Source organism: Rhinoderma darwinii, unplaced genomic scaffold, assembly GCF_050947455.1.
Source record: "Rhinoderma darwinii isolate aRhiDar2 unplaced genomic scaffold, aRhiDar2.hap1 Scaffold_651, whole genome shotgun sequence".
Classification (NCBI taxonomy): domain Eukaryota; kingdom Metazoa; phylum Chordata; class Amphibia; order Anura; family Rhinodermatidae; genus Rhinoderma; species Rhinoderma darwinii.
In genome coordinates this window covers 166,355-181,569 of record NW_027464207.1, presented here as the reverse complement: position 1 = coordinate 181,569, position 15,215 = coordinate 166,355, and the positions used below count along the sequence as shown (strand labels likewise).

Here is a 15,215-nt window from a genome sequence, read left to right as displayed (position 1 = left end):
CCCAGAGATCTCCCACCATGCCATAGCTTCCCCAAGAGGCCCAGTATCATACACGTGGCCGCCCTACCACCGGATATGTTGTCAAGATGGGGGAACCCTGCATAATAACCGTGCCCCATGCGGCCTCGGCGGAGGAGTACGGCCTCATGCACACCACCGTAATGGTTCTTACTGTCCGCAGAAACAGAGGTGTAGTCATCCGCATATACGGCGCGCTGTCCGTAGCTCATCCCTATTTACAGAGCCACAGAAAACCAGGGTGGAATCTCCACTGGAGTCCCATAGCAAGGGTTCTGCAATTACCATCAGCTACGGCCACGTCTAGCCCTCCGCAAGTTCAGAAGCGCTCAGACTACTAGGAGGCGTCCGTGCCGTAATTACGGACAAGAACAGGAGCGGTTCTATATTCTGCAGATCACGTCTACGGCCCGGACACATCCGTGTATCCACTGAAAGTCGTCCGTGGCCAATAGAAAGCAATGGATCAGCTCATTCATCCGGATCTACGGACGGAAACTAGGCCGAGCAGCTGCAGTCATGGTGGCGCCCCTTATCTCAGCCATAGCTGGCCTGTCAGTATTCACAGCCCTCCCCTCATAGACTAGACACAAGTCACAACCAGGGCCATGGAGTTTTCAGGTGTCAGTTTATGTGCGGACCCTTCGAGCCCTGCCCCCCCACAGTCCATACACTTAAATAAAATGCTCATAAATAGTAAAAACACCAGATGGTAAAGAAGAAACCGATTATATAAAAAGAACAACCAGAGCTGAGAAGAGGGGCAGCAGCGCATGGCAGGGGGTCTCGTCTCCATCCTCACTGCTAAAGTGCACCAGGTGCAAGGCATAGGGGCCAGACTACAAAAACCAGGTGAGACCCCCTGCAATGTGGAGGTGCCAACATATGGGGGCAGCACTGAGGACAAGGCAAAATAAATACATGGTCATCCGGGGTCATTGTCTGACAGGTGAGGAGCACCACTGCTGGGGGAGGGGAGGTGTGAGCTCGGCCCCCGGTAACCGCGCTCACATACATTCCCGGAGCGGGGAAGACGCCATTCTTGTGCCGCTGCACTTAACGGAGGAGAAGTAAAAATAAAATGTCAGATCAGCGACACGCGGGCTCCTGGGGACTTTGGCGTCAGTTGGCACAGGTGAGGGGTCGCGTCCTCCGGCGGGCAATGAGGAGACGTAGGCAGCAAACGCTTTTCAGTTTTGTGGGTTTTTTGGTCCAAGTTTACTCAACGCAACATCAAGAACAGCACAAGGTCAGTGCAACCGTCAGTCTATACATTAAATAGGACCGGGGCTGCAGATAAGGCGGCTGTGCGGAGCGGATCCCCCGCTTGTAACATTCACCAGTGTCCTGGCAGAGGTCGGGGGCTCCAGGCCCCCCCATGTCCAATAATACAGAGTCCCGGACACTCATCAGACGCTCCAGGCACGAAGGCGACAGCGGATCCATCACTGTAAAGAGACAAAGAGGAGTAAGAGCGGAGCAGCCACCACCCGGCATCACACCCTGACCTGCCCGAGACAGCGCCACCTCCAGGCCAGGTCTTACAGGAAGAGACAGAGGAATAAGAGCGGAGCAGCCACCACCCGGCATCACACCCTGACCTGCCCGAGTACGAGACAGCGCCACCTCCAGGCCAGGTCTTACAGGAAGAGACAGAGGAATAAGAGCGGAGCAGCCACCACCCGGCATCACACCCTGACCTGCCCGAGTACGAGACAGCGCCACCTCCAGGCCAGGAATTACAGGAAGAGACAAAGAGGAATAAGAGCGGAGCAGCCACCACCCAGCATCACACCCTGACCTGCCCGAGACAGCACCACCTCCAGGCCAGGAATTACAGGAAGAGACAGAGGAATAAGAGCGGAGCAGCCACCACCCGGCATCACACCCTGACCTGCCCGAGACAGCACCACCTCCAGGCCAGGAATTACAGGAAGAGACAGAGGAATAAGAGCGGAGCAGCCACCACCCAGCATCACACCCTGACCTGCCCGAGTACGAGACAGCGCCACCTCCAGGCCAGGAATTACAGGAAGAGACAAAGAGGAATAAGAGCGGAGCAGCCACCACCCAGCATCACACCCTGACCTGCCCGAGACAGCACCACCTCCAGGCCAGGAATTACAGGAAGAGACAGAGGAATAAGAGCGGAGCAGCCACCACCCGGCATCACACCCTGACCTGCCCGAGACAGCACCACCTCCAGGCCAGGAATTACAGGAAGAGACAGAGGAATAAGAGCGGAGCAGCCACCACCCGGCATCACACCCTGACCTGCCCGAGTACGAGACAGCGCCACCTCCAGGCCAGGAATTACAGGAAGAGACAAAGAGGAATAAGAGCGGAGCAGCCACCACCCAGCATCACACCCTGACCTGCCCGAGACAGCACCACCTCCAGGCCAGGAATTACAGGAAGAGACAAAGGAATAAGAGCGGAGCAGCCACCACCCGGCATCACACCCTGACCTGCCCGAGACAGCGCCACCTCCAGGCCAGGAATTACAGGAAGAGACAGAGGAATAAGAGCGGAGCAGCCACCACCCAGCATCACACCCTGACCTGCCCGAGACAGCGCCACCTCCAGGCCAGGAATTACAGGAAGAGACAAAGAGGAATAAGAGCGGAGCAGCCGCCACCCGGCATCACACCCTGACCTGCCCGAGACAGCGCCACCTCCAGGCCAGGTCTTACAGGAAGAGACAAAGAGGAATAAGAGCGGAGCAGCCACCACCCGGCATCACACCCTGACCTGCCCAAGACAGCGCCACCTCCAGGCCAGGAATTACAGGAAGAGACAAAGAGGAATAAGAGCAGAGCAGCCACCACCCGGCATCACACCCTGACCTGCCCGAGACAGCGCCACCTCCAGGCCAGGAATTACAGGAAGAGACAAAGGAATAAGAGCGGAGCAGCCACCACCCAGCATCACACCCTGACCTGCCCGAGTACGAGACAGCGCCACCTCCAGGCCAGGTCTTACAGGAAGAGACAAAGAGGAATAAGAGCGGAGCAGCCGCTACCCAGCATCACACCCTGACCTGCCCGAGACAGCGCCACCTCCAGGCCAGGAATTACAGGAAGAGACAAAGAGGAATAAGAGCAGAGCAGCCACCACCCGGCATCACACCCTGACCTGCCCGAGACAGCACCACCTCCAGGCCAGGAATTACAGGAAGAGACAGAGGAATAAGAGCGGAGCAGCCACCACCCAGCATCACACCCTGACCTGCCCGAGACAGCGACACCTCCAGGCCAGGAATTACAGGAAGAGACAGAGGAATAAGAGCGGAGCAGCCACCACCCGGCATCACACCCTGACCTGCCCGAGTACGAGACAGCGCCACCTCCAGGCCAGGTCTTACAGGAAGAGACAAAGAGGAATAAGAGCGGAGCAGCCACCACCCGGCATCACACCCTGACCTGCCCGAGTACGAGACAGCGCCACCTCCAGGCCAGGTCTTACAGGAAGAGACAAAGAGGAATAAGAGCGGAGCAGCCGCTACCCAGCATCACACCCTGACCTGCCCGAGACAGCGCCACCTCCAGGCCAGGAATTACAGGAAGAGACAAAGAGGAATAAGAGCAGAGCAGCCACCACCCGGCATCACACCCTGACCTGCCCGAGACAGCACCACCTCCAGGCCAGGAATTACAGGAAGAGACAAAGAGGAATAAGAGCGGAGCAGCCACCACCCAGCATCACACCCTGACCTGCCCGAGACAGCACCACCTCCAGGCCAGGAATTACAGGAAGAGACATTAATGACAGCGGCAGACATTACCAGAGAAGCCCAGAGATACTTACAAAACAGATCTCTGCCTCAATCTGACTGACATCCAGCGCAGGCTCCTCATCCTCCTCTCCAGACGCCCTGGAGGGAGAAAAACCACGTTACAGCCGAGAGGACTAACCTTCCGCAGCGGCTGCCCCCCGGCGACCCGCCCCTATATTCCGCCTTCCGCAGCGGCTGCCCATGGTAACTTACCCCTATATCCCCCCTCCCACAGAGAGCAGCCCCAAAGTATCCTCCGATCCTACCCTCCCCACCATAAGCTGCCCGGGGTAACCTCCGATCGCACCCTCCCCGCTGTGAGTTGCCCGGGGTAACCTTCGATCCCACCCTCCTGCAGTGATGCCCCTCTCACCTCTCCCTTGTGTTCGCCTCGTTCTCGGTTGTCTCGGATTTGTGAACTTCTACACCGACCGCCCTACAAACAAGAGAAATCCTGAGTGATCGGCGTCCACATTAACCCTGCAGAGTCTTCTGGAACAAGAACCTACCTATGTGCCGGGGAGTTTAACCCTCCGCTGCCTAAAGACGATGTGGACAGAGTGGTCGCTAGTGAGTCGCTCGCAGCTTCATCCACTGGAGGGGTTCGGGGGAGCAGGTCAGGCCGCCCATAGGGGCCTACTGGGATGAGAGATACTGGTCAGACAGAGGACGGAGGTTACTGCACAGAGGACATCTCAGGAGACTCACCCTGATCCGACTCCGTGCCCGAGGACTGCTTGTTGTCTCCGGTCAGTTGTAGCTGAGTGGGCACGGCGGGCTGGGTGGCCCTGCGGGTGATGCCTGGCATGATCCGGCTCTTCTTAGAGGGGGAGGCTTTCACTGTGGAGAGGACACATGGTCAGCGCGGAGCAGGGTGGAGCGTTCACAGCTCGGCTATTAGACAACCTGTTACTCACGTGGGATTTTCTTGAACACCGTGTTACACATGAAGCGCTGGAAGCGTTCGGCGTAGAAGCCGGGTCTGTGAACCGAAACCGTATCCTAAGCAAAAGACAAACCGTCAGCACGAAATCAAAGCCACGTCACCGGAGAACACAAGTCATCAACACAGACAACTCACCCCATCATGGACCAGAGCCTTCCAGGAGTGCTCCAGCTTTTTAATGAACCTGAAAAGAGACAATGGACAGAATGAGCAGCCGGAGCTGCCGGCGGGGGCAGGGCAGCAGGACGTGGCCCAGTAGATGGACTGACCTGTAGGCCTGCAGGATGTCGATGATTCCGATATACAGCAGCAGGCGCTCTCCCCTCGCATTACGAGATGGAATACCGCCCATCCTATAGACAGAAAGATCCCAGCATTAAAGGGGCCGACGAGCCGTCAGAACGAGAGACCGCAACACGGCAGTGCCCTCGCTGACGTACAGAGACATTCTAGTGCCGCTCATGCCCCTCCTGTCTAGAAAGGAGGGCACGAGGTCCACTATGTAGCAGAAGGAACCTACTGATCGTCCGTCTCAATGGGGCCCCCACGTCGAGCCTCCCCCTGGATGGACTCCATAGCGGTGGAGTAGAGCGCCTTCTGTACCGCTGGTTTTCGGGTATCAGCCTGCATGTGGCCATCAACCACGGCATTCTCCTTCTGTGCGTGGTCCATGTTGTGAATGCCCACAAGTACGCTGTAGTCCATGATCTTGAAGCTTTGCAGGACCTGGAGGAGAAACACAAGACACCCGCGTCACCCACTCCACGTACAACGCGTTATATCAGGGACACTAAGAGGGCGCCGATGTGATGGCCACACGGGGAAGCGGCCCGACCTGTATCGCCCGGGGGAAGCGGCCCGACCTGTATCGCCCGGGGGAAGCGGCCCGACCTGTATCGCCCGGGGGAAGCGGCCCGACCTGTATCGCCCGGGGGAAGCGGCACGACCTGTATCGCCCGGGGGAAGCGGCACGACCTGTATCGCCCGGGGGAAGCGGCACGACCTGTATCGCCCGGGGGAAGCGGCACGACCTGTATCGCCCGGGGGAAGCGGCACGACCTGTATCGCCCGGGGGAAGCGGCACGACCTGTATCGCCCGGGCAGCCTTCACGATTTACAGAAGGCTGGACATTTAATATGGATGGATATTTGGGCCTCACCAGACAGTCCCTCTGGATGGTTTTGCACATGGCGCTGTACATATCGGGGTCCAGGAACAGTCCCTCCGGCACATCCTGCAGGAAGTCCAAGTCCTTGTAGGTGGGGAAGCTTTTCTCTCGCTCTTTGAGGGACGCGCGTCTCTTGTACGTGGACCCTTTAAGATCGTACTTCAGGTGCATCTTAACCGACCGGGGCAGCAGGTTGTTCATCACCACAATTCGGATGTTCTTCCCGGCAGCTTGGACGCAGTAGAGTCCGTAGAACTTGGGCAGCAGAGTCCGAGGGTTCTGGTTCAGGTTCTAGAAGAGAATTTGTGTCCAGTGTTCACAGGGTCTCCGTGCGACCATCCCCTCCCCCGCACGCGCCCCGGCTGCCGTCTTACCATGTAATATCCGGGCAGCAGCTTCTGCAGGAACTCGGCCTCTTTGTGCTGAACGGTCTTGATAATAAACTCGTCATCTCCGGACACGTAGAACAGAGAACCGCTGGCTCCGGAATTGGACAGTTCTATGAGGGACTCGTTACAGAGCGAGTACTGCAGACAGAAAGGGGCACATCTCAGAACACAACCACTACGGGGGGTCCTCCACCTTAATATGGGGGGTCATGACCACAGCAAACGTGTCCGAGCAGCGGCCCTAGTGACGAGACGTTCCCATCCCTAATCCAGGGGCTTCCACTACACCAGTGGATTGTCAGCTCCGGAGACGAGTGCTGCGGCACTAGACAGGACCACCTCACTGACCGCCTTCTCCTACTCACCAGATAATCATCAGGACGAATGCCGAAAAGCTCCCTGAAGTATCGGAAAGCCACAGGGGCATAAGTCTTAAAGCGGAAGTCGTTGTAGTGATGGGCGGGCGTCAGATTGCTGCCCTCGCTGTATGAAGAGACAGGTGAAGAGATCATGAGACAGCACAGGGCGGTCAGAAGGGGGCAGCACTGGCACCAGATTAACACTTACCCAGGGAAAAAAATGCTCTCAACCACATAGAAATCCTGCATGAGGACGTCTCTCTCGGGCTTGGTGCTGAGGCTGCCGACCGTGTGGGTGATGCCGAGCTGTATCGCACCTTTAAGAGCGGACGATGTGGTCTGTGGATGGAAGAGGAGGCTCAGGTCACTACTCACAACACTCAGAGCGAGGGGAGGGACAGTCCAGCGCACTCACCTTCTTATACGTGGTCTCCCCTGTAGAGTCCACACCTCTGTGTCCAATCTTCTTCATGGTGGGCACTCCAGCCTGGGCCGAGGAGCCGGGAACCTGGGAAAGACAGATCAATGCTCACCCAATGTCAACATGTGGGACGGCTACTTCCCTTCCCCCACACAGCAGTGACCCCAGGCCGGACAGACCCTGAATATTAGGAACGTGAACAGAGGTGCAATATCTACGCTGCACTCACTATTCTGCTGGTGGAGTCACTGTGTTCATACATTACATTACTTATCCTGTACTGATCCTGAGTTATATCCTGTATTATACTCCAGAGCTGCACTCACTATTCTGCTGGTGGAGTCACTGTGTACATACATTACTTATCCTGTACTGATCCTGAGTTACATCCTGTATTCTACTCCAGAGCTGCACTCACTATTCTGCTGGTGGAGTCACTGTGTACATACATTACATTACTTATCCTGCACTGATCCTGAGTTACATCCTGTATTATACCCCAGAGCTGCACTCACTATTCTGCTGGTGGAGTCACTGCGTACATACATTACATTACTTATCCTGTACTGATCCTGAGTTATATCCTGTATTATACTCCAGAGCTGCACTCACTATTCTGCTGGTGGAGTCACTGTGTACATACATTACATTACTTATCTTGTACTGATCCTGAGTTACATCCTGTATTATACTCCAGAGCTGCACTCACTATTCTGCTGGTGGAGTCACTGTGTACATACATTACATTACTTATCCTGAGTTATATCCTATATTATACTCCAGAGCTGCACTCACTATTCTGCTGGTGGAGTCACTGTGTACATACATTACATTACTTATCCTGTACTGATCCTGAGTTACATCCTGTATTATACTCCAGAGCTGCACTCACTATTCTGCTGGTGGAGTCACTGTGTACATACATTACTTATCCTGTACTGATCCTGAGTTACATCCTGTATTATACTCCAGAGCTGCACTCACTATTCTGCTGGTGAGGTCACTGTGTACATACATTACATTACTTATCCTGTACTGATACTGAGTTACATCCTGTATTATACTCCAGAGCTGCACTCACTATTCTGCTGGTGGAGTCACTGTGTACATACATTACTTATCCTGTACTGATCCTGAGTTATATCCTGTATTATACTCCAGAGCTGCACTCACTATTCTGCTGGTGAGGTCACTGTGTACATACATTACATTACTTATCCTGTACTGATCCTGAGTTATATCCTGTATTATACTCCAGAGCTGCACTCCCTATTCTGCTGGTGGAGTCACTGTGTACATACATTACATTACTTATCCTGTACTGATCCTGAGTTACATCCTGTATTATACTCCAGAGCTGCACTCACTATTCTGCTGGTGGAGTCACTGTGTACATTACATTACATTACTTATCCTGTATGATCCTGAGTTATATCCTGTATTATAGTCCAGAGCGGCACTCACTATTCTGCTGGTGGAGTCACTGTGTACATACATTACATTACTTATCCTGTACTGATCCTGAGTTACATCCTGTATTATACTCCAGAGCTGCACTCACTATTCTGCTGGTGGAGTCACTGTGTACATACATTACATTACTTATCCTGTAGTGATCCTGAGTTACATCCTGTATTATACTCCAGAGCTGCACTCACTATTCTGCTGGTGAGGTCACTGTGTACATACATTACATTACTTATCCTGTACTGATCCTGAGTTACATCCTGTATTATACTCCAGAGCTGCACTCACTATTCTGCTGGTGGAGTCACTGTGTACATACATTACATTACTTATCCTGTACTGATCCTGAGTTACATCCTGTATTATACTCCAGAGCTGCACTCACTATTCTGCTGGTGGAGTCACTGTGTACATACATTACATTACTTATCCTGTACTGATCCTGAGTTACATCCTGTATTATACTCCAGAGCTGCACTCACTATTCTGCTGGTGGAGTCACTGTGTACATACATTACATTACTTATCCTGAGTTATATCCTGTATTATATTCCAGAGCTACACTCACTATTCTGCTGGTGGAGTCACTGTGTACATACATTACATTACTTATCCTGTACTGATCATGAGTTACATCCTGTATTATACTCCAGAGCTGCACTCACTATTCTGCTGGTGGAGTCACTGTGTACATACATTACATTACTTATCCTGTACTGATCCTGCGTTACATCCTGTATTATACTCCAGAGCTGCACTCACTATTCTATTTAGGGGAGTGCCTGCTGAGTGTATATACTCACCCCCATGCTGCCTTCAGAATGGGTGCTCCTCTTCATGGTAGGTGCCCCTGAAAATGGAATATCAGGGATTTTATAAGCCGTCTGTTAACGATGTGAGTAAATACAACTGACGGGTGGGATGCTGATAGCCCCTCCCCCATTTATGGTAATAAAGGTAAAACACCAGCTGTTAATGGTCACTCCACCAATCACAGAAGGGTTAGGTTTCGTATCTATTCCACACGGAGGAGGGGGTGTGACTCTGTAGCCCCCTCACATCGGGAGATGTTCTCAACTGTGGCAGCGCCTCCTAGAGGTCATATTAGGCACTCACACTGACTCCGCAGGAAACCGAGAGGTGGTCTCAGGCTGCCCCCCTGCAGCGTGTCTGATCAGGTTTAAGGAAGTATCATGTACATGAATGGACCGCAGCTCAGGTCTGCTACTAGACTGTAAGCTCCTGGGCCCAGCATACAAGTACATCATGGAGCATCACTGGATTAGGAGCTGGCTGGGGCCACTACAAAGCACGACAGCAGATCTACACACGGAGTACAGCACGAAACACCCCCTACTCCACCAGCACTGCCCCCCTAGTGGAGCACAGGACAGGCTGCATGCAGCACTCTAGACAGCGAGAACCGTGCAAAGCTTGGGACAGGCATGCAGACCCCCGGCCTGGTACCTCTGCGGGAGATGAGAGCGCCCAGACCACAGCACAGACCACAGAGAGCTGAGGGGAGATAAAGGAGGACAACCATCAGCCCCTGATCTACACAACGCTGACCTCAGGAGCTGGCACTCTAATGCTAGAACTGCTCTACAGTATCATCATCCGGAAATAACAGAGATAAAAGAGAACTCCACCGGGTGACAAGAGTCCAGAAGAGACAGACAGCACTCAGAAATCAACCTCGACTGCTTCCACCGGAAAGAAGGGAGCTCACCCAGCTTTCCTACAGCTCTGAAAAGTAAACACTCTCCTGTATATCAGTAACTGCGGGTTCTTATAGGAGTCAGAGCCGGACCCCTGGCCACACACCTCTAGTAGTCACTGCTCCTCCATGCCATTATACACCTTGTAGTACAACACGCCCAACCCCCACAGAGTAGAACTACATCACACAGGAGTCTGTGGGGAGAAGGTGATCACAGGTCCCCCTGGGCAGTTATGTGGAGGTGCAGAGTGATCACAGGTCCCCCCGGCCAGTTATGTGGAGGTGCAGAGTGATCACAGGTCCCCCCCCGGGCAGTTGTATGGAGGTGCAGTGTGATCACAGGTCCCCCCCGGATAGTTATGATGAGGTGCAGTGTGATCACAGGTCCCCCCCCATGGTTGTTATGATGAGGTGCAGTGTGATCCCAGGTCCCCCCCGGGTTGTTATGATGAGGTGCAGTGTGATCACAGGTCCCCCCGGGTTGTTATGATGAGGTGCAGTGTGATCACTGGTCCCCCCGGGTTGTTATGATGAGGTGCAGTGTGATCACAGGTCCCCCGGGTTGTTATGATGAGGTGCAGTGTGATCACAGGTCCCCCCGGGTTGTTATGATGAGGTGCAGTGTGATCACAGGTCCCCCCCGGATAGTTATGATGAGGTGCAGTGTGATCCCAGGTCCCCCCCCCCCATGGTTGTTATGATGAGGTGCAGTGTGATCACAGGTCCTCCCCGGACAGTTATGAGGAGGTGGAGCGTGATCACAGGTCCCCCTGGGTTGTTATGATTAGGTGCAGTGTGATCACAGGTCCCCCCCTGGGTTGTTATGAGGAGGTGCAGTGTGATCACAGGTCCCCCTGGGTTGTTATGATTAGGTGCAGTGTGATCACAGGTCCCCCCCCGGGTTGTTATGATGAGGTGCAGTGTGATCACAGGTTCCCCCGGGTTGTTATGATGAGGTGCAGTGTGATCACAGGTTCCCACGGGTTGTTATGATGAGGTGCAGTGTGATCACAGGTCCCCCCGGGTTGTTATGATGAGGTGCAGTGTGATCACAGGTTCCCCCCCATAGTTGTTATGATGAGGTGCAGTGTGACCACAGGTCCCCCCCCCCATGGTTGTTATGAGGAGGTGCAGTGTGATCACAGGTCCCCCCCTGGGTTGTTATGAGGTACAGGCGGATCACAGGATCCCCGGGCTGTTGTGGGGTGTGTGGGTACAGGACACTGGTAGGACCTGATTTACAGACACAGGTGACACATCCCTCACATTCCACACATGTGACGTCTGATGCGGTGATGTCAGCGCTGTCACGGGGAGCACGAGTCTCCAGCAGCAGGATGAGCAGACGGAGCGCAGCGCTGCCAAACAAGGAAGGAATGTGGAGTATGCGGCAGGACGGCGACCATGCCAACAGCCTGTCTATGTATCATTAACCCAGGACACCAAACATTAACAGCAGCCAGCCCTGTGCCCAAGCACCGCCATCCCTACCCAGTGTGCCCTGCCAGGGGCCCCGCACGGCCATCCCCACCCAGTGTGCCCTGTCAGGGGTTCTGCACCGCCATCCCCACCCAGTGTGCCCTGCCAGGGGCCCAAGCACCGCCATCCCCACCCAGTGTGCCCCGCACCGCCATCCCCACCCAGTGTGCCCTGCCAGGGGCCCAAGCACCGCCATCCCCACCCAGTGTGCCCTGCCAGGGGCCCAAGCACCGCCATCCCCACCCAGTGTGCCCTGCCAGGGGCCCAAGCACCGCCATCCCCACCCAGTGTGCCCTGCCAGGGGCCCAAGCACCGCCATCCCCACCCAGTGTGTGGAGAGGCGGCAGGAGCCACCAGGTGTATCTGCCCCTGCGGGTTCGTCTTCTGGTGCCTGATCTGTGGGCGGGACACAGGCGGTAACAGACAGGAGCAGTCCATCGGCCTTTAATCGCAGTCACTAGAAATCACCCGACGACCACATCGTGACGCAGACGCAGCAGACCCCCCCCCCCCCATGTCTGTGCCAATGATGTAACTACAAGTCTACCAGGTCATGCTGGGATTTGTAGTTCATCTGCAGACGGGCAATAAGATGACAGGCTCGCTGCTCCTTCATGTAATAAACCGGTTTGGCTGAGAATTAATCGGTGAATTCCAAGTGACGAGATCACGACAAGCCCAGCAAAACAAGTGAAGGCATCGCTCACATCCGCATCAGGCACCGCGGTCAACTGCGCGGTGTCACAACGACGGGACCCTTACACAGGTGTGAACGAAGCCCATGTACAGCCGTCACTGACCCCGGGCCCCCGAGGACTGCACTGAACCAGCCATGACTTACCCCGGGCCCCCCCGAGGACTGCACTGAACCAGCCATGACTTACCCGGGGCCCCCCCATGAGGACTGCACTGACCCGGCCATGACTTACCCCGAGCCCCCCCATGAGGACTGCACTGACCCGGCCATGACTTACCCCGGGCCCCATGAGGACTGCACTGACCCGGCCATGACTTACCCCGGGCCCCCTGAGGACTGCCCTGAACCGGCCATGACTTACCCCGGGCCCCCGAGGAGTGCACTGAACCGGCCATGACTTACCCCGGGCCCCCTGAGGACTGCCCTGAACCCGGCCATGACTTACCCCGGGCCCCCGAGGAGTGCACTGACCCGGCCATGACTTACTCCGGGCCCCCTGAGGACTGCACTGAACCGGCCATGACTTACCCCGGGCTCCCTGAGGAGTGCACTGACCCGGCCATGACTTACCCCGGGCCCCCTGAGGACCGCACTGACCCAGCCATGACTTACCCCGGGCCCCCTGAGGACCGCACTGAACCGGCCATGACTTACCCCGGGCCCCCTGAGGACCGCACTGACCTGGCCATGACTTACCCCGGGCCCCCTGAGGAGTGCACTGAACCGGCCATGACTTACCCCGGGCCCCCTGAGGACCACACTGACCTGGCCATGACTTACCCCAGGCCCCCTGAGGACCGCACTGACCCGGCCATGACTTACCCCGGGCCCCCTGAGGAGTGCACTGAACCGGCCATGACTTACCCCGGGCCCCCTGAGGACCACACTGACCTGGCCATGACTTACCCCAGGCCCCCTGAGGACCGCACTGACCCGGCCATGACTTACCCCGGGCCCCCTGAGGACCGCACTGACCTGGCCATGACTTACCCCGGGCCCCCTGAGGACCGCACTGACCTGGCCATGACTTACCCTGGGCCACATGTCCCTTTGTATACAGACCCCTCCCCCACGGAGCAGTGACCCCCTTACCTGGGCTGGTTCCCCCCACGGGTTCAGCGGCCGCAGCTTCCATGTCGGTCGTACAGATCCGAGGTCATACAGAACAGTCCACCGGCCCCTGGATCCACACTGGACTTTATATCCCAATACCAGGGGCCCCTCCAATATCCTCAGTATAACGAGTCCTGGGGCCCCTCAAGTGTCCTGAGACCCGGGGTCTTCTCAGCTGAGCTCTGGGGGCCCCTGGGTGTCTTCAGTAATGGAGTGTCCACGACCACGGGCTCCTTTAGGCCTCGGTTATCAGGACACTGCCGGGGCCGTGTATACCGGGGTCCTCCCCTGAACTGGGGGCCCTGAGTAGCGCTGTTTGAGGGCCCCTACTGCTGCTTCTAGCCGGTGACGTGCCGTGGGCGCTGGCTACTACTGAGCGCGGTGCGGTCTGGGAGCTCCCCGGTGTCTCTAACGAACGATTCGCTCGGTCGCGGTTTCTGGCAGAAGCGCATGCGCAAAGCGCGTCTATAGGGAGGCGGCGCAACGGTGACGCAGACCGTGCGATGTGAGGCCGCGCCTCCCAATGACGTAGATGGCTTGGACACGTGACCCGGAAGCTGCGCTCTGGAGAGGCACATGGCTATTACAGCTAAAGAATCATCTGGAGGGGGCGGGTCTACATGCTGTAAAACTCCGCCCTTCTGGTATGAAAACGAAGCTCTAACCTAAGGGTATGTTCACACGTAGTCAACAAAAACGTCTGAAAATCCAGAGCTGTTTTCAAGGGAAAACAGACCCTGCTTTTCAGACGTTTTTTTACCAACTCGCATTTTTCGCGGCGTTTTCGCTGCGTTTTTTACGTCCGTTTTTGGAGCTGTTTTCATTGGAGTCTATGAGAAAACAGCTCCAAAAACGTCCAAAGAAGTGTCCTGCACTTCTTTTGATGAGGCTGTATTTTTACGCGTCGTCGTTTGACAGCTGTCAAACGACGACGTGTAAATAACAGGTTGTCTACACAGTACGTCGGCAAACCCATTCAAATGAATGGGCAGATGTTTGCCAACGTATTGGAGCCCTATTTTCAGACGTAAAACGAGGCATAATACGCCTCGTATACGTCTGAAATTTGGCCGTGTGAACATACCCTTAGAATGGCGAATACATCTGACGCAATGTCTGCAGGAAATGGGCAGGAACAAATGCTCATCTGGTAAATCCGCCGCCGTAACGTGCCCGTATATCCCACGTGACCGCTGCAGCCAATTACACGGCAGTGGTGTAACCAATGAAAATGCCCGGGACTGGTAAGTGAAGTGGGGTCTGTATTAAAGGGGCAGTGCTGCTGTTTAGTAACAGGCCGGGCGCCAATTCACGGGTGGTCAGGATATCGTGTGAAGCGATTCATCAGGTTTGAGATTCACTTTTCCAGATATAAGAGAAAAGGGTATGTGCACACACACTAATTACGTCCGTAATTGACGGACGTATTTCGGCCGCAAGTACCGGACCGAACACAGTGCAGGGAGCCGGGCTCCTAGCATCATACTTATGTGCGATGCTAGGAGTCCCTGCCTCGCTGCAGGACAACTGTCCCGTACTGTAATCATGTTTTCAGTACGGGACAGTAGTTCCACGGAGAGGCAGGGACTCCTAGCATCGCACATAAGTATGATGCTAGGAGCCCGGCTCCCTGCACTGTGTTCGGTCCGGTACTTGCGGCCG

The 15,215-nt window shown here is 55.4% G+C and overlaps 1 protein-coding gene across 2 annotated transcripts; it reads right to left on the bottom strand.

Moving 5' to 3' along the window:
• Positions 1-991: 991 nt before the first annotated feature.
• LOC142727836 (phosphatidylinositol 4-phosphate 5-kinase type-1 alpha-like) lies at positions 992-14,073 on the bottom strand. Of its 2 annotated transcripts, none has more exons than XM_075849068.1 (16): positions 13,533-14,073; positions 9,348-9,394; positions 7,072-7,164; positions 6,865-6,995; positions 6,663-6,780; positions 6,283-6,435; positions 5,900-6,199; positions 5,260-5,465; positions 5,009-5,092; positions 4,875-4,923; positions 4,711-4,795; positions 4,502-4,633; positions 4,303-4,432; positions 4,167-4,229; positions 3,826-3,892; positions 992-1,466 (listed from the first exon to the last, which is right to left on the bottom strand). In XM_075849068.1, the coding sequence occupies exons 1-16, from the start codon at positions 13,573-13,575 to the stop codon at positions 1,464-1,466; spliced, it is 1,704 nt and encodes a 567-aa protein (XP_075705183.1). In that variant the 5' UTR covers positions 13,576-14,073; the 3' UTR covers positions 992-1,463. The 2 variants fall into 2 exon arrangements, with proteins under 2 accessions (XP_075705183.1, XP_075705184.1); XM_075849069.1 differs by having other exon boundaries at positions 4,303-4,429.
• Between the last annotated feature and the right edge of the window lie 1,142 nt (positions 14,074-15,215).

What these genes read in the sequence shown, in the direction of transcription:
- LOC142727836 (XM_075849068.1), bottom strand. Translation starts at nt 13,575, where the DNA reads ATGGAAGCTGCGGCCGCTGAACCCGTGGGGGGAACCAGCCCAG. An exon ending in TTCGTCCTGATGATTATCTG is followed by an intron (nt 6,436 to 6,662) that starts GTGAGTAGGAGA and finishes TTCTGTCTGCAG; the next exon opens with TACTCGCTCTGTAACGAGTC. An exon ending in GAGGCGAACACAAGGGAGAG is followed by an intron (nt 3,893 to 4,166) that starts GTGAGAGGGGCA and finishes TTCTCCCTCCAG; the next exon opens with GGCGTCTGGAGAGGAGGATG.